The sequence below is a fragment of the Camelus bactrianus genome, chromosome 7, assembly GCF_048773025.1.
Source record: "Camelus bactrianus isolate YW-2024 breed Bactrian camel chromosome 7, ASM4877302v1, whole genome shotgun sequence".
NCBI lineage: Eukaryota > Metazoa > Chordata > Mammalia > Artiodactyla > Camelidae > Camelus > Camelus bactrianus.
Genome location: NC_133545.1, coordinates 33,260,022 through 33,284,467, shown reverse-complemented (window position 1 = coordinate 33,284,467; position 24,446 = coordinate 33,260,022). Strand labels below are relative to the sequence as shown.

The 24,446-nt window shown below is 39.5% G+C and overlaps 1 protein-coding gene across 1 annotated transcript in view; it reads right to left on the bottom strand.

Annotated features, from left to right (window-relative positions):
* DOCK4 (dedicator of cytokinesis 4) overlaps positions 1-24,446 on the bottom strand; it is a 405,568-nt gene that overhangs the window by 142,983 nt on the left and 238,139 nt on the right. Inside the window, exons 13-16 of the mRNA XM_045511159.2 lie at positions 17,964-18,089; positions 9,178-9,302; positions 8,129-8,291; positions 2,816-2,922 (exon numbers count right to left, since the gene is read on the bottom strand). Of these exons, the coding sequence (XP_045367115.2) occupies positions 2,816-2,922; positions 8,129-8,291; positions 9,178-9,302; positions 17,964-18,089 (521 nt within the window). The remainder of the gene's footprint in view (positions 1-2,815; positions 2,923-8,128; positions 8,292-9,177; positions 9,303-17,963; positions 18,090-24,446) is intronic.

The window sequence follows — 24,446 nt, the reverse complement described above, 5'->3', positions numbered from 1 at the left end:
AAACTAAGCTCCTTTAAGTCACCTTTGAAGTCGAGAGAACGTACATACCACAAACGGAAGGGCTTTAACTGTTTTGTTTGCCACTGCATTCCCAGTCACTAGGACAGTGCTTGCCCTGTAGTCTGTGGTCAATGAGTTGAACGAACAACCAGAAAATCAATGATTAAAGAAATATACACATCCATGCATATACAAACTTAAATTCACCAGATGTCTTGTGTATGAACACTCATTCCATTGACAATAGTTCAAAGGTAAAGAAAGTTTTGGTTTGTAATCTCCTTCATTCATTCAGTACATCTACACTGCATGTCTGCCACATGCCAGAACCCCTCTGACACACTTATTGCTCTTGAGGGGCTCACAGATCTACTGGACTAAGCCAACGGATCACCAGACAATTATGGGACAATGTAATGAGGACGATGGTAAGAATGTGTGCAGATATCCAAGGAACTCTGGGAAGGAAGGCACTTAGCTGGCTGGGATACAGGGAACAGGGGCTGGGGAATGGGCATCATTCTCCTGAGTAAAGGTTCTGGCCCCAGTGAGCCTCTGAGGATGAGAAGGCATCAGCTACGGGGAGGCAGGGGAAGGCATGACTCCAGGAGGGCCAGATGGAGCAGGGGGAACCAGCAGGCAGGAGAGAAGGGAGTAGAAAGAGCTGGATGTGGCTAAGGCATCAAATAAAGGACTAGAAGTGGTGAGAGGTAAAGCAATAAGGAAGAGGGAGCCTGACATGCCTTGAGAAGTCTGCAATTTTTCCTTTTAGCAATGGTGAGCTTTTCAATGGGTTTAAGTGGGGAAGGGGCCTGGTGAGATCTGCAGCTTAAATGGGTCACCCTAATGGCTAGGTGGGAAATGGACTGGAGGGACATGAGCTCCAGGTCCGCAGAACTAGTTAGCCTAAGGGAGAGCTGGCAAGAGCCTGGAAAAGCATGTGGCTACAGAAATGGAGAAGTGCAAAGGAGAAATATTGTGGAGAAAATTCTCTGTCTCATAGTTGCTAGTTTCTTCTTTCTATACTTCATTACTACTACTATTCTCAGATAACTTCTAAGGGTCTCTTGTTACATGAATTTTCTTTTTATTGCCTACTACAGTATACTTGATTCAAATGTTTTTATGATATTTCTAGATGCAAAAACCAGAAAGTAACCACCACTGAAGTTGTCATGACAAAGCCCAGCCATTTGTCTCCTTGCTGAGTGAGGGCAGCAGACAAGAAAACTATAAAGCTGACCTTGCTAAATTTGCTTCTGGGGGTATACAGATCTTCAGATAAGAAAGCAGGTATTAGGAATATTTAAAAACTTATTTATAAGGTTTATCTAATCCTCTCACAGCAACAGAAAGGACCTTAAGGTCACCATACAGATTTCTCTAATACCTACACTTAAATTAAGATACAAAAACAAATCATCTTTAAAATATGTGTTAGAATATGACAGAATATAGAGACAAAACTCTCAAAAAGACACACTCCCTGACAGCAATCATCCAAAAAAGTATCTTCTCAGTCATTTTGTTCTACTTTTCTAGAGGGAGGATAAGATAGTAAGTTAACAGTCTCCTAAGGCAATAGAAATAAAAGCAAAAATAAACAAATGATACCTAATTAAACTTAGAAGTTTTTGCACAGCAAAGGAAAATATAAACAAAACAAGAAGACAACCTACAAACTGGGAGAAAGTATTTGCAAACAATGCGACTGACAAAGGATTAATTTCCAAAATACACAAATAGCTCATATGACTTACTAACAAAAAGACAAACAACCTAATCAAAAAATGGGCAGAAGACCTAAAGAGACATTTCTCCAAAGATGACATACAGATGGCCAATAGGCACGTGAAAAGATGTTCAACACTGTTAATTATCAGAGAAAGGCAAATCAAAACTACAATGAGGCATGACCTCATACCAATCAGAATGGCCATCATTAAAAAGTGTACAAATAATAAATGCTGGAGAGGGTGTGGAGAAAAGGGAACCCTCGTACTCTGTTTGTGGGAACGTAAACTGGTGTATCCACTATAGAGAACAGTATGGAGGTTCCTTAAAAAACTAAAAAGAGTTACCATATGATCCAGCAATCCCACTCCTGGGCATATATCCAGAAAAGATAAAAACTCTAATTTGAAAAGACACATGCACTCCAATGTTTACAGCAACACTATTTACAACAGCCAAGACATGGAAGCAACCTAAGTGTCCATCAACAGATGAACAGGTAAAGAAGATGTCCTATATATATACAATGGAATATTATTCAGCCACAAAAAAGAATGAAATATTGCCATTTACAGAAACATGGAGGGACCTAGAGATTATCATATTAAGTGAAGTAGGTCAGAGAAAGACAAATATTATGTAGTACCACTTACATGTGGAATCAAAAAAACCAGTATAGATGAACTTATTTACAAAATAGAGACAGACACACAAACACAGAAAACAAACTTATGGTTACCAAAGGGTAAGGGGGGGTAGAAGGTAGGAATAAAATGGGAGTATAAGATTACAAATGCACACTACCATATGTAAAATAGATAAATGACAAGGATTTACTGGACAGCACAGGGAACTATATTCAATATCTTGTAATAAACTATAAGGGAAAAGAATTTTAAAAAAGAATATAGATATATACATATATATGTATAACCAAATCACTTTGATGTACATCTGAAACTAATACAACATTGTTAAGTCAACTGTATGTCAATAAACTATACTTTAAAAAAAGAAAAAGATAACAGGTGAGTAACTCAGCCCTGTTTCTCACAGCCATCCAACATCTGACTGATGTTACCTTATGCACAATGAGCTCATGAGTGCCATCTGGAAGAGTCCTACCATCTTCCTGCATCAGGGGGACGAAAGAGAAACCAAACAACTTCTTCTCTCCTTTCTCCTTCGCTGTAGGGGAAAAAAATTTGTAACTTACATGTATGCATACAACTGTGTTCTGGTACACAGATTGTGAAGAAGTGTGATCATCAAGAAGTACAACCCTCACACCCCAGCTCCTCTGACATAATGAAGAGCAGATTTTACGATGGGACCTCTGTCCACAGTAGTCACCTTCTAACCCCATATTCCTGCCTCAGAATCTGCAAGTACATTCCCTAATTTTCTTCATAGATTATCTGAAATTACATTTTTTTAAAAAATTATGGATTTCCTATTTCTTCTCACCTCCCACCCTCCCTCCCTGAACATAAGCACCATGGAGGGCAGGATTCTTGTCTGTTTTTTTTTTAATGGTATGCTTGTTATCTCAGAATGCCAAGGACATAGTAGGTTATCAATAAATATATGGCAAATAAATGAACAAGTGAGTGAATCAATGTGATATGCAACGTTTTGCTTACTACCTATGGAAAGGGAGTTTCTAAGCTCTGTCTTGGTCCATTGACAGAACTTTCCCTAGAGCCACATGCGTAAAGACAGAGACCTATGGAAGCTACCTCCTTAGAACAAGGCATGCTGAAAACCAACGCAAATTACAATCCATCGTTTAATAACAGCTTACCACAGTAGTATTCTGGAAGCTGGAAATAAGGCAATGGGGTTTTCAGATGCTCAACTGTGAATTACAATGGCTAGAAATGTCAGGGTCATTGGTGATTATTTCTAGATAAGGAAACTGAGGTCTCACAATGTCAGGTAAACTGTTTGAGACCTCCTGAGTACCATTCCAGTTCTTTCCACCCAGCTTCCTTTTCTTCAAAAGTGGGGAAAGCATGAAAAGAACCTGGTTTGGTCAACTGGACTCTCTCCTTGTATTTAGACATGTGGGGAGGAGTCGCAGGCTGGCAGCCATTGTGGACTGGACGGTTCCTCTTTTCTACACAACTGGGAAGTGGAGGTTATACGTGATAGAAAAGGGCAGTTCTGGGATGCAGTAAGACCCGCGCTAGAGGAGTCAGACATGGTGAGGCTCCAGAAACAAACACATTGTCCCCTTCCAATGGCTTCTGGCATTGAACCACAGGGACACGGAATCCCGTGCAGAGAACAGTAATTTTAGCTTACGCCCCTAGCATGAGGACATCCCTGAAAATGTGATTATAGCAAAGGATTTTCTTTTAAAATCATTAACTTCAACCCCAGAGAGAAACTGGGAAAATATCAGTACTCTTCAAAGGTAAACAAAAGTCACAGCAAAGATCTCTGGGAAGAAATTTCTATGTCAATGAGCATGCTAGGTACGGAACCTGTGGTTTAGGGGAAAAGATTTATTTAAAAATAATTTCCTAAGTTTATTTGACAGTCTTTTTGGTGTGGTTTTTGGTATTCAAGATAAAAAGAATCCAAGATAAATAAAATTAGCAAAGATACAGAACAAAGCAATAGTTTGCCCAAATTTGCCTTCTGCTATAAAATAAAAATAAATACTAAATAGAGTTTCAAGTACATGGCCTTCTATCCTGAGCTATTAGATCAGGATTAATAAACTGAAGGGATGGTTATATATAATATGCATAGTATGATTCCCTTTTACTAATAAAACCCCTGAATTTATGGATTCTACCTCCTAACTTTACAATTCTTTCTTTCTAGTACCCCAGCTCCAACAATTCTGCCCCCGGGGACCCCCAATTTATTAACATACCCCTCCCTACCCCTCCACTCCCTCTTCCCATTTCATCATTCTAATCAATTTCTTGAAAATACCCTCAACCCCTCATTTCTCCACACTTTCATTAATAAGACTGCACCCTGGTAGAAGCCAATGTGTGGCTTATTCCATGCACATAGGTAGACTAATCTAAGTTTAATTAGTGTACACTAACCATAAAAGCACCCTGGGCTGGGCAAACCTCCCACACAGGCCTAATCAACTCACTCTTTCCCTCTGCTAGACAATAATTTCATCATCAGTTCTTCTCCCCGCTCAAACCTCCAATACCTTGACACTGTCCTCATGCTCAGCTCCTGTGGAAAGAACTCCCACATGCCCTAGCAACCACCTACTACTACCCACCTGCACCTGCCCTCCTGTACCATTCCAGAACTGCCCACAATCCCACCCAAGGCCAATTCTTAACCTTGAGCACTGAGTCCCACGCGCCTTCCCCAACTCAAGGACACTGCGCCCACAGATGTCTCCACTTGCTTCTACATCATCAGTGTTTCCTCTCTACTCAATGATTCCTCTCAAACGTGCTTTAAAAACTCCATCTTCAAAACAACAACAACAACTTCTTGTGACCCACTGCTTTTATAGCTACTATCCCATTTTCTCTGCTCTCTTGTATTCTTCACAGCAAAGTTTCTCAAAAGATTAGTCTACACTCACCGCCTACCCTTCCTTTCCTCTATCTCTGACTCATTCTAGCCAGGCATTCCACACCACAAACCCACTAGAATCTCTTGTCAGGTTCAATAACTTGCATGATGCCAAATTTCTCTGTCCTTATTTATCACTGGCACCTGACACATCTGATCAATCCCCTTCTGGAAGACTTTATTTAGTCTCCATGATTCTACTTCAATCTCACTGACTATTCCTTCTTAAACTCACTTAATGGCTACCTCTCATTCTCCCAAAATCTAAATGCGTTAAGTGCCCCAGGGATCCATCCTTGGACTACCCTTTGCTATTTAAACTTACACAGGAATCTCATCCAGTCTCATGGCTTTGAAAAATCCTCGGTATCTATGACACACTGAAGCTGCCTGGACTGGCTCACAAGACCTGACTGTGTGCATCTTTCCCCAGCTCCAAGATCAGTGATGTCATTGGCTTGAAATTGGCCATGGTGGGAGTATTTACCCCGTGGAAAACAGCAAATGCTATAATTTAGGGCTTCCCCTCCCCTCTCTGTCACCCCAAGTGCTGGTTAAATATTTACAGCACACCACTGAACTATATGTTCTCATTATCAAGTTTAAGTCTTCAGCTTGGATCTCATTCAACTGCCTATCTGACATTGTAAATGTCTAATATTCTCAGACTTAACATTTTAAGAGTGGAATGTTCGATTTTTGCTCTCCAGTCTTCCTGTTGTCTTTCCCACTTAAATAACCACTTTATTCTGAAGCCAAAATCTTGAGGTCGACCTCGATTTTTCTCCTTCTTTCACATCCAATCTGTCAATAAATCTAGAAAAGAATCAAACCGCTACCATGCGAACGCAAACCACTTAAATCTCTTACATGGAGGACTGCAGAAGCCTCCTGAATGGCCATCCTGTTCCCACCTGGCCCACCTAAAAATCCAGCGTCTGTACAGCGGCCAGACTTTCTTTAATCTAAGTCATCTAAGGGCTCTCCTCACTCCACATAAAGTCCCAAGTCCTCCCCACGACCTAAAAGACAACACAGGATCTGGCTCCCTTGTTCTCTCTCTGGTCTCATCTCCAAACTCTCTCCCTTGCTCATTCTGGCCTTCTTGCTATTCCTTGAAAGTGCCAACCGTGTCTCAGTCTTGTGTAGTACTTACTGTTCTATCTGCCTGGAATACCCTTTCCCCAGATACCCAAAGCCTCCACCTTCACGTCTTCTATGTTGTGCTGACGCATCTCTGTCAGAGAGGTCGCTCCTGTCGGCCTTACGTAAAACAGCAACACAGCACCATCGCTTCCTAGCATCTCATTCCAATTTAGTCTTCTTCACTGGACTTAACACTATCTGATAAGAGTGTATATTTATTTGCCCACGTATTGTCTGTCTTCCCTCCCTAGAATGAAAGATCTATGAGAGGAGGTACTTTGTTGCATTCACTGATATATTTCCCATGCCCAGTAAAATGGTAGACGTATAGGTGTTCAATGAATATTTATGTCATGAATAAATGATATTTTAGAATAAATACATGGACACACAACGAAATACTTGGAAGCTCATATGATAAAATGATTACATTGATTACTTGTACAGGATTATGGGGATTTTCTTTCTTCTTCACACTTTGCTGTTTCTTCTAAACTTTAATAATGAACATTTAAAAAAAAACCACACCCACGTGGATAATGTTTGAAGTACAAGGACAAGAAGGCAGAGATCCAACGGGTTTTACTGAAAATCACCTTTATTCTACTTTCCAAGTTCTGAGTTATAATAATTTTCTCCAAAGGCTCTTTCTCCTTTTTCTCCCATTTCACTTTTATTTTCTGACCTTAAAGCTCAAAGCTCATATGAAGCATAAGGGAGAATTTGTAACAAAGACTGGTAGAAGGAATGGTGTGGCACTATGCCAACTCCTTTACGCTCCCTTACTTCACACTCTACCCATGAAACTCCTCTGGAAATTTGGAAGAAGGGTAAGACCTGCTAGCCATCTCCCTACATTCTGAAACATCCACAAACTCATCATTTGTGGAGCTTCCTGAGCCAATTCCAAGACATGCCACAGTCCCACAACGAAGTCCTTCTCCTCTCCCTGAATCCTGGGTGAGTTACACAGCATGCAGGCATGGTCACTGCATATCTACTGGCAATGCCTTTGGTCCTTCTAGACTGGAGAGAAGCCTGCTCCTTCTCCAATACTGAGATTCTTCTGTATCTCTTGATTGTAATATTGTCCTTGAAGCAAGATTCACCAGAACCTTCTCCGTACAATGTATGCTACCAGAAGTGTGTAATTTGGGGGCACAGGGAATACCAGAAGATCCCTGGACTGGAGGTGGGTAGAGGCAGGGAGTGGAGGCTTGAGAGGGTGGTAACGAGGGCAAAAGAATTAAAACAGAGATGTCAAGAATTGACAACTTTACGGATAGTAATGTCCACATGAACAAACCCTGTAACATTTCTATGTCTTGGGTTTTTTAGATCTATGAAATGTGGCAATTACTTCACATCATCTCTAAGGCCTATTTGAGTTGACATCACTCGATTCTTATTTGAATACTGTTTGAGACTGCACGGTGATGCAGATTTCCGTGGGTATTTTGTATCCTCCTTTTTCTTTCCTCTATGTTTCCACAGAGGTTATTGGTTCTTCAAGAAGAAGTGAGCCCACTCACCCCACGGGATTCCACTCACCTTTGTTTTTCCCTTGTGTTGGTCTCCGGTTTGTCACACACTTTCTATGTATTAGCCCACCCTGTTGTTTCAGCTCAGTAAACGGACCACCCCAACACAACAAAGCCACAGAGACCGTCCGCCAAGCACTTACTGGAGCAATGCCGAAACTCGAAGCGGATGTGCGCACCCCGGAATTTATCCACAGGGATTGGAAGTTTCAGCAGCTCAGACCACCTGGGACTGTTGTTATGATAAAGCACAAAGGAGTGGTAGTCACTAGCTGGTGGCTCTCCAGAGCCGAAGGAGATAAAATCCTAACAAAGGAAACATGCAGGTTAAAGACAGCTTCATTTCAAGATGATTTTGGATGCAGCAAAGCCAGTGCTGTGCTGTATCTGCCTGCTCCCGAAACAGCACTCCCTGTGAAATTACCTCCTCAGTCCTTTGCAGGGCTGTTTCTGCACTTGCTTCTACTGGCTGGCAGTGTCTGTTTCATCCTAAGGCTGGTCTCCCAGGACCCATCCTGCCAAGGGTGGACCTCGGTGACATTTGCAAGATAGGCAACTGCATGCCCAATTTGGAGTCAACTACGTAGCAAAATTCTCAACCTGCCACAGTCAAAAGCCCTTGCGGTGCCCCCCTGGGGCTCAAGGGAAACACTTCTTCCGTAAGAGAATCCACTATTTTCACCCCAATTAGTAATACCCTAATCCTCATGCCCTATGTTGGTTAAAATGAAAATACATAGAATTAAATATGATTTTTTAATTTTTTTACCAATTGCCAAAAGAAAAAGTGTTCCTCTCCAAAACTATGATAGATGAAAGGGGAAAAATGAAATAGCATAAAAATATGGCATTTAAGGAACAGCTGCTATGAGAACAATGTTGACATAATTAATTAAACAATTAAACCTTAAAAGCCTTTTTTTTGTTTTTCTACTTTCTTTTCTGAAAGGCATTTTAATGATTAAAAAAAAAAAAACCACCTAGGCTCACACAGACACCTCTCATCTGTGTGGCCCACGATGGCAGTGTAACCTGAAAATTTTTTCTATTAAAAAAAAAAAACTACACAGAGGTAGAGAAGAAAAACAAGACTGAAAATAATGCAAATCAGAATTTAACTGCTGGAATTAAAGATGAACTCAAAGCAATGGTGTGGAATTGTTTTACCAAAAAGTATCCATCATTTTCATACCTTCAAGGTCTGGCCACTGCTCTCTACAATGAACATCGTAACTTCCACATTTCTGGCCACACTCTTTCCTCCTTTTTCAAATTCTCCCCTTTCTATAGTGATGTATAAATCATTCCGCATTTCACCTAGGAGGAGAGGGGAATTGAAACCATGTTATATGTAATAGGAAGTGTAATAAAGTACTCTATCAAGAAAAACTTTAGTTCATAAAAAAGTGTTACAGTATACACATAAAAGTAAAATGTGCAATATTTATACTTTTATAAAAAGATCCCCACCCTCACTGCCAATATCCAAGAAAAGCAAAGGCCAGCCTCTGCTAGTCTGAATTAACGATACTGAAAATATACATTTAGGAGGTGAATACCAGGACTGAGAAGGAAGATGTTGTCAAGTTTCACCATTTTTCAATATTTCCCTCATTTCATTTATGAGGTGTGACCACAAAGTGACAGCCTAGCACGGGTGGCTCAAAGAAACCAGTCTCAATACTTCATAGTCACAGCACTTAAAGTAGAAGAAATACCTAAATGGAAGAAAATGATAGGACTGCAAAGGATACAGTTACCATTTAAATCTTTTCCAAAATTCATGGACAAAATGATCTCAGTGCTGGAAGAATCTAGATTAGTGCTTTATGAACACAGATGTAGAATAATTCAGTCATACAGACAAATTTGGTTTATTATTTCTTACCATCAAGCTATAAAACAAATGTGAAAGGCCCTGGATTCAAACTGACATAGTCTATGTACACATATATCATCGATCTTTTTTCCTCCATTGGTTATTTATAAAACTTGAATGCTTTTTCATCCTGCCCCTTTCTTATTACTGCAAGAAAAAAAGAGAAATTTGATGCCAACTAGCAAAGTTAGGCAAGCACGGGACAGCGTGCTTTTACTGCCCCGTAGGAATTAAATTATGCATAAGTGGTGAGTGGACAGGATGTGAGAAGTAAGTAAACAAAGTGTGACTAGAAAGTTTCTGAAGGTCAGTGTTGGTGAGGTTGGCAAGGTGAAATTTACTTTTGCGTAACAGCTTTCAAACAATTGAAGACTCAAAAGCAATACTTTTTTTTTCAAATAAAAAAATCTCTCAAGAAAACAAATCACTAGAAGAACAATAACCATACAACTATGCCCACACTTGGGAAATGTATCAAACTTCCTGACCAAAGTGTGCATAAGAAAGTACCCTGGCTTCCAAAGCCATGGGGGAATACCAGTGTGCCCAGTCACATTCCTCCACAAAGACCAACTTTTTATGAGAGCATCATTTGCAAATGACCTTGGCCGACCAGGAAACAGATAGGCCATAAAGTAGAGAAAAATGAAAAAGCCCTAAAAAGGATGAAATCTTACCTGTTCTTTACAAAGAGCATATAAAGAATACATTAGTGGAAAGAACTGATACAGTGGTCTCTGTCTTATGAATTTTTAGTACTCTTATACATCTCATACAAATCAACTTGGGAAGGCAATGAACTTGGAATTCCAGGAGAAAAGCAACATATTTCAACACATGTAAAATTATATTCGTATGCTTCAAGGGTTTTTCGTTTTAAGCATCTCCATTTTAAAAAAAATTAGGAGGGGGTAGGGGTATAGCTCAGTGGTAGAGTGCATGCTTAGCATTCATGAGGGTCTGGGTTCTAATTTGCAATACCTTCATTTAAAAAAAAGAACTAGTTTCCTTACAAAAAATTTTTTCTTAATTAAAAAAAAATTTTTAATTAAAATTTAGGAGAAAATAGCCCAGTATATTTTACAAGTTTTCTACATTTTTATAGCCCAGTTCATTTAATTACTATATATATTTACCTCTCACTCTTTATATATGTATATATAGTCATACATACATACATACACCCTAGTCTTTACGCTATTTCTTTTAACAATTCCATTACAGAATAAATAAGCTTACAAACTGTCCTCTGAATCCATCAGTTTCAACTCAAAACAGGTCTGCAATGCTAATGGTCTGCACAGGTGCTATTTCAACAATATGTTTGGGAGGAAATTCTTGACAATAGTTTTCCCACTAACAGATTTGGCAGGTAAAAAGAAAAAAGCAATGCAGGGAGGTGGGAATAGCTCAGTGGTAGAGTAAATGGTTAGCATGCACAAAGTCCTGGGTTCACTCTCCCAGTACCTCCATTAAAAAAATAAAACAAAAACAAAACAACAACCACAACACAAAAATCAAGGTACTTTTAAAGCAAAAGATGTTAGTTAACAGTTGCAAAATTCCTTTGCTCCTTGGAGTGGCTGACACATCATGAGCAGCTCTCCCACACACAGGCTGTCAACAGCCACTAGGAATGCGAAGTACAGCGACCGGGGTTTTCACCTGAGAAATTTCTCATACAAGTGATTAGCTTGTTCAAACCACATGGGGATTAACTGCCCTGCAAAAAGAAGAGTAACCGTTTCTTGGAAGGGGGACTTCCAACTCTCCTCTGTTGGAACTACTGGCAACTCCAACTTAAGCAAAGACAGGGGGAGATGAGGGAGGTTTGCAAGACGACCTGTCTCCACCCTTCATCTGCAGGCTGGGCCCTGAAGAGGAACAGGCATCGGGGGGAGAGTCATGTACTGGCAGTGCCATGGAATTCTTTCCTCATGTACTCACTCAGCAAATATACCCTGAGCAGCTACCATGTGCCAGGTATTACTCTAGGCCTGGTAGAGTCAGGAGTGAACAAAGCAAACACGCCTTCTCAGCAGAGCTTAGATTCCAGTGGTAGAAGGCCTTGAACAAAGAGGTAAAACACAGAATATGGTGACTAATGTTAAGTACCCCAGATAAAAGCAAGACAGAGAAAGGGACAGGGACTGTTGAATGAGGCAGAGGGGGTGTCACAGGAGAGAAGCCCTCATGGAGAGGACAAGAGACCTGTGGAAGCCATGACATGTTTCCTCAAGGGAGCAAGGTAACATGGCGTTCGCTTCCCAAACAGGTCCCTAAAGCTGGGTTAGCTTATAACTGAGCAGGATTCTTCCATCTCTTCTGAATTCAGAATATCATCTGAATTCAAATCAGCCTCAGAAATCTTCGGTCACAGAGGACCAGAATAAGGAGAGTTAGATTCAAGTCTTTCTCTGCTACTGTCTACTCTCGGTGACATCAGTCTAGACAAGTTAAGATAAACCCCAAGGCCTCAAGTTTTTGCGTCATGAAAATGGGGCTCGGGTAAAGGCAGAGGCAGGGGTAGGTAGGTAGCAGCAGGGGCAAGACTACTTCATTATGTTATACTTGCTATTTCTGTGGCTTACAAAAGAACTTCTGAAATATAACACATTCATAAATTAAAACACCTTGTACATATAATTTACTATTCTGTTCTTTAACTGCCCCTTTCCCCATAACCTCGGTTATCTTCTGGAAACCTTTTTGACTAAAATAAGATGTCTCTGAAAAGAGGACACAGGACATGAACAGTTCTCCTGGATGACATCCTCCATGTGTCCCCCCCCAAGGAATCTGCAGCTTGCTATGTTCTAATACTGCAAGGTGCCACGTTTTGCCAAAATATGCAAAAAGATAAAGTTGAGACAAGTGCTAATTAAAGTCAATACACTTGAGGTTGGCTCTGGAGAAAACGAATAAGCCCAAATGGTGTTAAGAAAGCATCTTGGGTAATTAAGAGAGAAATCATAGAGTGAGTATGAAACAGAGCCACAGCACCAAGCGCGACAAACTATTTTCCTGACAATGTTTATTAACACCTTGCACACCTCTCAATTTTATTACTCTGCAAATTTGAGGTGCTTGACACTTTCCTCTATTTTGCAGGACCACTGGCTGGGAAGCCTTTACATGTGTGAAAGCGTCTCAAAACATCGCTGGAGACAAGATAAAGATAAGGCCACAACAAAAGGAACAAGTCCAGAAGAGCTCAGTGACAACAGTCAGATGGGGCTGATTTATGGTTTGACCTCAACAGGCAAGAGGTTTTTATCAGTACCTGAAAACCTTGATCCTTGACTCTGTCCTACAAATGCTCTGGATAAAGGCACAGAGGACATGCTCACCACATCTAGTAAACCATGGCACCCAGCCTTAGGGGCTAGTCCAGTGCCTTTTCTATACTGGATTTTTGTTACTATTTTAGGAACTGGAAAAGAAAAGTTCCTATCCTTCTTAAAAAAAATATGTAAGAGACTAGGGGTTTTTTGTGAACTTAGATGCTGATGCTGATGGTAGCAGCAGAAAATAGTAGCAGACAGACGGTTGGGTACTCTGCCAACTGCTATAAATGGAACATCTCATTAAATCCTCACATTAACCTTCTAAGAAGGCTGTGTTATTTCCATTGTATAGATGAGGAAACTGAAGTACAGAGATTCAGAAATGTGTCAAATGTATTATGAGTATCTCTGCTTTACCCATGAAAATGCAACTCAACAGGATGAGTACGTCCATCAAATAAACTAGTGCAATTGTCTCTGCACCTCCAAACGACCAGTGTCTTGAGCAGGGAAGGTGCTAGTCCCAGCCTAATTGGACAGACCAGTCTTGAAGCACTGATTTCATTTCTAGGCACCGTCTTTTCAGGACAGAGACAGAGAAACGGTATCATTCAGACCATACACAATACAGAGAAGAGACTCAGAACCCACCAGAGGAGGGATGAGGGAGACAAGAGGTTAGTTGAATTTTAAAATGTTGAGGTTACAAGCGGAAAAACTCAACCCCAAGGACAGAAAGTAAGACGGAGACTAGTCCAACGTGAAAGAGGTCATTTTGAGAGACAATGTGAAGATGTGTTCTTAGCCATTATACACATGCAAGTACCAACCAGAAAACCACCACCAGGGACATAAGGAAGAAATTCGTGCACTGGACACAAGACAGGCTGAGCTGGATGGCCCTTGAGGTGCGTAGCAAGCAGAATGATGACTCCTCCTGTCCCTCCCTGGACAGAGATGTCCAGGTCCTAACCAGAAGGCTGTTAATATGTTACCTTACCCAGCAAAAGGGACTTTGCAGATGTGATAAAGTTCAGAATCTTGTCATGGGGAGATTTCCTTATCAGGGTGGGTTCAATATAATTACAAAGGTCCTTGTAAGAGGGAGAGACTTTTTTTCTTCTCAGAGTTCCAGTGTTTATTATTGTGTGTATATATATATATATTTCATGTGTATACACAGATAGTTTTCTCTCTTGGAAGTATTAAAAAAAGATCAACCTTCAATCTATAAAAAATACATACTCTACATGTGATCTGGGGCTGGGGTCCAACCTGAGGGTGACACGGTAGACCCTTAGCCCCCTTCTCTCTTCGGTCACCATGGCATTCACTGGATGAAAGATCACCATCCCTTGCTGGCAGGATCAGGGGGTTTAGATCTAAGCTGACTATTTGCAACTATAGGATGTGGAGGGCCAGTGACTTGGACTGGGGGGTGGTGAGCTTTGGTTAGACTTAGGATATATTTTTGGGGAAGATTAAATCATATAATGGGTCCCCCCCTAGTTTCTCCAAAAGAAGGATCATCTGAGGTAATTCCATCTCTTGATGTATGTTTCTATCAGTAAATAGTAAACAATAATAATAATAATTATATATATATATATCTAAAATAATAAAACTGTATATTTCTTAAATGGGAGGCAAACATATCTACAACAGTCTGCTTCCCCAGCCTGGTAAATCATTATATAGTCAACTTTGACTAAACAGAAATTTGACTTATCTGAACTAATGACTAAAGACCAAAGAAAAAGAAGGCTTAATCTGAAAGACACTTGTAAAATAAATTTAAATAAATCTTGAAATCGCTATCAAAGCTACTACTGCTGGCAACCACTGGAAACAAAGGCTCTGTTCATTTATTTCAGTGAGAGCCTCAACGCCTCCCTCCCTATTCCTCTATTACTTTTACTTAATTCTTTTAAGGATTAGAAACATCAAAGATGTACTAGAAATGAATGTACTGGTAGGTATTCATTAGGTATTCCCTAATAGTGACAGTTCTACTGGTTGATATGTGAAAACAAGTCTCCAGGAGATAGGGTACAGATAGGGCAGATAAAGTAGGGAGACCAAGAGGACTGCCCAGGAAGAATCATAAACTCAGAATAAGAATGGACCCTCAGGATGGGAGAAGGGCACCGTCTGATCTCCCATGACATTCCTGACACGTCAGCCATCTTTGTTCCAAAATGTCTGGTGGCTGGAAACTCAGTCCTTCCTGATACTCAGCAACGACCCTGCTTTGTACAGAGTCTGTTAAGACATTTAGAGTTTGACTGTCCAATACAGTAAGCACTGCCACATGTGGCCACTGAGTCCTTGAAATGTGACTTGGCTGAAAAGAGATGTGCTGTAAATGTATCATAGTTAGCAGCCTTCAAAGACTTAGGTTGCAACAGTGCAAAATAACTCATTATGAATTTTTATATCAATAAAATAAAAATGAAATGATACTTTGGATGCATGGGGTTAAATAAAATATATTGTTAAAATATATTTCACCTCTTTCTTCCTACTTTTTAAAAATGGTTGCTAGAAAAGTTTAAATTCCATTTGTGGCTCACATCGTATTTCCATTAGAGAGCACTGACTGAAATATTTTCACTGCCCTCCCTCTCACTGGCTCAGAGACCAGAAGTGATGGAGCTTCACAGAAGGTAACTTTTCTTCTTTGAAATTGGGTGCTTTGAGAAGTAAAGTGCTGAATGACTGTCCCTTAGTAACACGGCAGGTACAGAGGACTCCACAACAGCTCGAAAGCACAGGGCAGGTCACCTCCTTAAACCAGATGACATTCCAGAGACCAGCTCATGTAAAAGCCAGACCAATGGGAGAATCTCTGTTTCCACATTTTTCCATTCCAAAAAGAGTTTGGCATTGATGACATTCTGTGACCCTGAAGAATTTTGTGTATGTTCCTGTCAGTGCCGGGACCACAGATAATTCATTCTGCAGAGAGGCAGCGACTATGTCAATGAAGGTCCTGTACGTATAAACCCGTGCCTCACCTGTCCTGACCCCTATCAGAACACAAATTAACTCTGAAGGACAAGTCGAGAAAAGGAAAAAATTCATCACGCTAAGCAGACTGTTGGTGCAACACAGGGAGGAGAAATCCTGCTCACATACATTTTTCTCATCGAAAACTCAGCTCAAGTTTTCATCAGAGCCACAAGTGAGAATAAACTGACAAGCCAAAATTCTGAAAATAACAAAGGAAAACAAAACAATGACTGTTCTGTTTGCCCATGTGAAACATTCTATTGAGGTTGCTTTTGGCTGTTTAGGTTAATATATACAGCTCTCCCTTCTCCATTTAATTTGAAAGACTCCAAAGCCAAAGAAGAAAAATGAGAGAAGAAAAGGAAGAAAGTGCTTTTAAAAAATCTCCTGCCGTCTCGGGCACTGCAGACATGCGTCTGGGAGGATTGATTTCCTGGCCAGTGTGGACCCTGCCATCAAAACGTGGGGCAGGAAAGGGGACAGAAGCAAGCCTTATTCCACAGAAAGTTCATTTCCATCATTAAAGCCAGACCAGAGCCGCATGAACACAGCACATCCCAGACAACTATTCAGCCGGTGAAGTGTCATGTTGCTTTATATTTTTTCCATTTCTCAGTGATACTGCTCGGAGACCAAGCTGAGGAATTCTTCCAGCAGCTGGCTGCAGTCTGTTCTAAAATTTGTTTTTTATATTAGATTTACCCGTCAATTTGCTTCCCAGTGGGCTGAATTTTTTTTCTTTTTTGTTAACAAGAGGAAATACCAGCTATTTATAGCCACTGAAGGAAATAATGAATGGGCTGCAAGAGCCACTGAATAGCATGCCACCAAGTAAACAGTTCTATAAACAGTCATTTTCGACAGTAATAACAGGAGATGCTCAGGCAGACTGGGTCCCTAAGCTAAGTCAGGTCATCTCAGGAAACTCCAAGGGCTGTTCTCTTAGCCTTCCTTGCATGAATAAATTTCCGTCAGGAGATCACAAAACGCGGGGATGGTCAATGCTGATTGGTTTCTGCATCAGGTTAAGTCTTTATTTCCCACAATCTTACTACCAGTCTCATAGCTGTGCCGGGGCCTTGACAGACCCAACTTCTGTTGCTTGTTTTTTACACATGGGATTTAAAGGGTGATTTAAAGGATACTGTTTCTAAAAATACTGTCAACAATTTCAACTATTTGGTCTTTCTATTTTTCTCTTGGTCATGGAGAACTGGATGTAGAGCTCTAACAGTATCACTTGGCATCTACTTTAACGGTGTGAATCTTCTGAGCCTCCGCCATCTCCACTCAGAAACAAACACTTTTTTTAAGAATCTCTTGGTTGCTAATAACAATCTGATTTATATACATGAACAGAACTAGAAGAGGTGTAGAAATATATATGGAATTTGCATATGGCTGCTTATTTACATACACATATACATATTTCTGGTGGAAAAATCCTCTAAGAAAGGCTACTTATTGCTTAATAATTGTTCTTATCAAAACCTGTAAGGATTTCCCCTAAGTGACTTCAACACTTTCTACTAAAGGGTAAAATATTTTCTGGCTTCTACTTCAGTTTTTCTTCTTACTATGGTTGTAATGAAATGTAGCCATGGCCCCCACAAGTTATCCACCCTAATATAATCAAAATGTAAAGAAATTTGAAAAAGAAAAAAGAATGAAAAACCTCATTTCATTCTTCAGCATGGTCCATTTGAACTCTTCAAAGCTGACAATTTGAAAAATTTCTCAAATGTCAAGAACACATAAAATAGCCATATTTCATCATCTGGTTCATCCCAAGTCACTTACCAGGCATAATAATATTGGAAAAACCCAACTTCCTGGTGATGGATACTCCATGAGAAAACACTGATGAGTATTCCCTTCTGATTTGTTCAATGTCTCCATGCAACAGTTGTAGGGAAACTGCTAAACCTAAAAGAAGAGGCTAGAGTTAAAGACAGAAGGACAGAAACTGAAATTGCTTCAACAAGCCCAAATCTATGGTATCATCATTTTAAAGATCAATAGACAAAATCAATAGAATCTATAGGACAAATACCTAGAAAACAGTTTCCCAACCTGACTACTTGAGTTTTCCCACTTACAAGAAGGTTCATAGACACTGCAAAACACATGAACAGAACACAAAGAAGAGAAAGTCTGGCTTCCAGCCCCAACACTCGCTTCTCTAGACCCCACCAGACAGAAACATCCCTGCACCAGCCTCATTCCACCAACTGACCGTGCCTCCCTGGCCCTAGAAGACGTTGACCTCCAAATGGGAGCTCTAATTTTTTTTTTTTAACTCTATAAAGCCTGTGAATACTTATCAAATGTCATAAAGGTGAACACAAACCTAAAGACATATAATACTTCAAGGATTTTAAGAATATTTATAGTTTTTCAAAAATTTAAGTAACAAAGGCGATTATAACATAACAAAGATTATATTCTTAATATTAAATATGGTAGAACTCATAATCACAGTATTTCCTACTGAGCATAATTTAGCAGGATGCAAGCCACTTTGATAAACAAAAGGGCAATCAGTCAGTAAAATTATCTTTTTCTTTATTCCAACTATAGTGACATTACCACAGGGGGACATATAGAAGACAAATGACACTTTTTTCATATCTTATGTTCCCAACTCTCAGGCAAGAACTATAGGAAAGAAATTAACATCCTATCTTTCCAAATGTTTGTTTGAATATTTCTAATATGCTACTTGTTTTTTATCCTTTTAATTCCCTGTTCCTTTTTTGTCCATTATTTTAAAACAAGGAAGACCAAAAAAAGCCCTTCACTTACATTAGTAATAGAAAATGAAACCAGTCAAAGATGACTTATTTTTTAAAAAAACTTTCAGTCATCACTAACCTGACTCACTTTTAGAATGAATTTGGATGGTGGAGTCAAGAGGATGATAAATCTGTACTCCAAAGGTATTCTACCTGCATCATTAAGTATCACCCTTTTTTCTCAATAACATACTATTGTGTGCAAGTTATCACTCCTCATTCCTAATTCACAGTTCTACAATGCTATCCGCAAGTATACACCGCAAGCACAGCGACAATTATGCTGGGATGAAACAGAAATGCAAAACACGGGTCATGCATCTAGATGAGGATCTCCCTTCCACTCCCCTTCAGTAATATGAAGAAACAAACAACAAAAGCAGTGTTTTGGTGGTCTGTTTACTTGCTTTCCAATATAGTGGTTAAAACATCAGGAAAATTTGTTTTTTAAAAAAGCATTAAGCTCAGAGAGAAGATGATGCCTTTCCTAGGGTTTGAATCTGACCTAGATGAGGCAGATCCAAGAGGCAACGACTTCGGAAAAGGACCAGCTGTGGCTGCATTCCTGGGTCCTCATGCTTTCCAGTGTGTGGATCTAATAGAATGTCGGTGTCAGAAAGTCGTTGTGAGAGTTAGATTAAAGCTGGCAGGTACTCAGAAACTTCAATTAAATCTTCATCCTATTTTTACCTAACTATCCTTTGGCTCCCTCCCTACCCTGAACCCCCTGTGAGTTGGGTGACTGAAGGTAGCAGCATGGAGGAGCTTCTGTCCTCCGAGAGCCACACGGGATGACGTGGGGAGAATGAGCCGTCTGGAGGGTGTGACAGTGACAACAGTCAGTGCAGCTCTGGGATACTCTGATGTGATACTATTGGCTCCTTTTGAAACCCAGAGGCTGGTGAAAGAAGAGAAACCAACACGTTACAGTCCATCTGTCCCAGCAGCTATTTCTTCCTGACTCACACTCTTCCACTACCCCCACCTCATCACTGGAGTCTCTGTTCTCCTCCTACTTCTGTCCATTTGCCTTCAAAACACTCACCCACACAGTCACCATCATTGTTAATATCTTCAGGAGCTGGTATTTGGAGCACAGCAGTGTGTGCCAGACACGGTACATAATAGCAGTCCCTCCTGCTCGGGAGAACACGTTCAGTTCCTGGGGTACTGTAAGCAATGCTTTCACATACAGAGTCAGATGCACTAAACTAAATTCTTGAGGTTCTGTGATGTTTTTGCAAGGACAGATCATTTTACTAGAACTTCTCATCAAAGGATCTGACCAGAGACACTAGCAACCTTATGTAGTATGTATCAAGTAAGAAGAGAAAAGGACTAAACAGTAATAGAAAAACAGGGATCACGCTATTCAGGGCTCAAGCTGAAGGAAGGAAAAGTGACCAGGATTCTTGTTCTGGCCTGTTGGAGCCAGAAATCATTGAACCATCAGTGATTTTTTTTTTTTTAAATATAAGTTGAATACAAAGGATAAGACAATGAGAAAAGAAAAGCATTCAGTCAGAGATAATATGAATACTAAAGAAAAATTAAGATAGGAATTACAGAAAAAATGTTTCAGGGAAAGACAGAGATGTAAGCATGAACAGAGAAATACCTCAATGTTCCCTAGACAGCCAGAGCCACAGAGATGAGAGAATGCAAGAGGATAGAGAGGACCCACACAGGAGACAATAGCCAGAAAGGAGCCAGCTAGTGAATGAGGGAAGGCAATGAGGAAGTGATGGGGGAAAAAAATACAAAACAGTATAGGGGGCAAGGAAAACTAGGCATTCAAGAGTTGAATGAATTCTAAAATTTGATTAGAAAATATGGTAGTTTTCAATCTGAAGGTTTAGAAAGATATAGATTAAACCCTCAGGCACAGTGATTTCATTTGTCTAGTCAACTGATAACCAATCTGGGGGAGAGGGGAAGATACTGCCTTTTTGAGGTGACCCAATTTCTCCAGAATGAAGAACTCACAGAGAGTCAAGAACTGGAAAGGTCAGCTGGGCCAAGGGCTTGACCACAAGGTACTGGGCTCGTCCCAAATCATCAACTCAATTTCCATTTTAAAAAAAACCCAGAACACTTAACAAAGAAACATCAAAGAGTGGGTGTCTTTTTAGTAAGACAAAAAAACATGATACAGTGGTGACTCCACAGGGACCAGCTCACAAAGAGCCACTGCAATACTGTTTGTTTTTCCATCAGGGAAATTCCTGATCCTATTTTTATAGTGGTTCTTAATTATCATGACTACAACCAACAAGTTGAATAAATGACTCACCAGAACAGTAAGAAATGATGTATTAAGACAAAGAAACAACTCTCCACTACAAAAGACAGACTAATCAAATATTCACCCATTCCAATCACCTGAGGATGAGTCCCGCCCTTTCAGGAGCGTACCACAGGGTGTGTTCACAGAGCAGTAGTTTTCTTCCCATTCTCTTTCTTGTCAGACGACTTCACTGTCCTCGCCTTACCTGCTATCTCTGGGGCTGGAGCAACTTCTACAATTTTATCTGCACACTGTAACTTACTCCTGCCACAATTCAAACTGTCCACTTTGGGCAAGGCAATAACTTCCAGCCTGAGAGGAAGGTGGCAGGTGAGATACAAGGATGTACACAAAAGGGTTCCTGTTCCAAAGGAGCTGATAATCCAATGATGACATAAGACACATATAAGTAGATATGAAGCAGAATGGGCCAAGTGTGTGATAGGAACATTAAAACAAGGAAAAATTAAGACTGACAGAGGGAACTTTTCAGGGAATATTTTTTTAATTAGGGAAGGTTTTTTAGTTTAAATAGTTTAGAGAAGATTTTTTTTTTAAAGAGGGATTTATGACAACCAGTAAGATAAAATCAGTCTAGATGTTTTAACACCCAGTTATAAAGATTTTACATCTAATTTTAAACAGAGGTACAGTCATTAATTTAACTAGAGTCTGTCACAAAACAACGTATTTTCATGATGAAACTCAGCTTACTGAGGCATACTACAGGAAAGCAAGGCTTGGTATCTGCTAAACCAAATGTGGTTGATTATTTGGTAGCTCTGATTTCTTAGGAATTGAAGCTAACTCACTCTACAAGATGATCCCTTTTAAATTCATGAAATTTCGCACTTTTACATAAAAAATGGCAAGCACAGCATGATTTATAAGTAGTAGGCAAAATTAATTTTAGACTACATCAGCCATTTTGCCACCAATGAACCAAACACATAGCTGCAAATATGTAGCAACGCAAAACTGGAAAATAGTGCCAAGTATATCTGATAAACACATGTTGTGATTAAGCGTGCAGTTTAAGAAGTCAATCATACAACTTCAGGACCCTGTCTCAATGTTAACTTCTCTGTGATTTGGTTTCCACATCTGGAAAATAAAGATAACAATGATACCAACTCCATAAATACTTCGGGCAGCACCTGGTATAAAGTGCTCCAAAAAGTGTTAGCTGCTGCTACTATACAACTATCTTTGCCATGGCTTGAATGATGCCATACCATTCTTTCTCTTTTCAGCTGTGTTCATTTGGTATTTAAGCAGCCCACTAATTTTTCTCAATGACTTCTTCTAAAAATAATTTTAGATATTTCATTTAGCTCTTTCTAACCACTAGAAGCAAAGCACCAAGAGGACAAATATTTGTATCTGCCTGTTAAATGCTGCATTAGTAGTGTCTTGAATAATGCCAGGCCTTTTTTTTTTGATGCTAGACTTTAAAAACTCCCCTTGTTCATTTTTCCATGTTTTCTTCTTCATCATGAATCTATTTCTCTACTTTTCATTTACTCTTTCCCTGATAGTTTATTATCTTAAACATCTAGGAGACATGGCTTAGGAAATATACTACTGGTGCCTAGAAGTGAGTCCTCTAATACTGGGCTTTCAATCAGCTGTTCTCTCCTTTAAAAAGGTGATGACAGGACATGATTCTCCTATGAGACAGAAACTCCAAGCTTATGCCCTTAGTCTGAATTTAAATTAACTCAGTACTTTGGAAAAATCCATAGCTATGAAATCCAATGTAAGTAACTGGTCCCAGCTGACTAGCCTGAAAAAAGTAAATGTATAATCACTCCATATTGTCACTTTCACACCCACAGTGCATGTGAGTCCAGTGAAAAAACCAATACCCACTGAAGATGAGTCCAATAAAATGAAAACAACAGTAATAATCGATCATGAAATAATCAGCAAAGAGGGAGAGTGAGCAGATATAACAAATCATGTCATGACTTCCATGGCAAATTTAAAACTTAAGCCTCCAGTTGTCAGGACCTACGTTCACAGCACTCTTCCCTGTTTGAGTGCCTGTTTGACTGTCTACTGGTCTAGTTTTGACCTTCCTCTTCATGTCCCTTCCTTTCTTTGAAGCTTACTTTTCTATTTCTTACAACATCTTCGTTATAATTTATCCAGTATTTTTATGTGCTTGTAGTTGAAGGGGACATTAGGGGTCAGTCTACCATGTTTCAAAAGCTGATTTATTTTAACATCCTTGAAATCCTTATTGTTTTTCAATAACACAAGCAATCTGTGGAGAATATATAATTGTGTGCCTTCAATGCACAATTAAATTATAATTGTAAATGGGTAAATTAATTAACCAAGCAAAAATCTGCTCTACTTACATAATATTTAAGAACTATCAATCTCATCAGTATTTAATTCGAAAACTGCCTTTTGCTCCCCAAAATTTCTAAATATGTCAAATGAAAGTATAAAATAAAATTGCAATATTGATTCAATAATTGATCTAAGAAATGTATAAAATGTACTTAACACTACACAATTATGTATTTTTTTTAATTCTCCTGAGTTTCTATACAAGTACAGGAGAAGGATAGAATATTAAAATGTATGTTCTAAAAATGTATTTGCTAAAAACATCTGAGCTAAGAATAGATGTGCTAATAGTGCAAAAATATTTTCACAAGCAGGGTATCTAAAGGTCACACTACAAACCAAAAGTAATAAACAAATCCCTGAAATGACCTATGGGGGGCAGGAAACGAATATAGTTGGCATATATCTATTAATCCCTACTCACTTAATGTTCTCATTTAGAATTTTCATGAAGTTTGATGACTAAACTGGAAGTCTTTTCTTTCCATTTTCAGCACTTTAAAATATCTACATGCTAAGAAAAGGCCAAAAAATTGCTTCATTTACTTTTTCTCAAAATAAGGTGTCCAGTAGAGAACTCTGAATTAGATTCTATATCTCAACTCGGACAGAATATTCTAAAGTTTCAGGAGACTCATTTCAGAAAATGAGACTAGTTGAACAAGGTCAAAAAGATTTGGGGGAAAAAAATCATACACAACATAGCACAAATCTAAATGGAAAAAGGCAGGGAATGATCTGTTTAGTAATGGAGGTTTTTTTTTAAACTCGGAGTAGGGAGAGGATGCACAAAATACAGCAGGGAGTTATGGGCAAAGACAGAAACACACAGAATGGGTA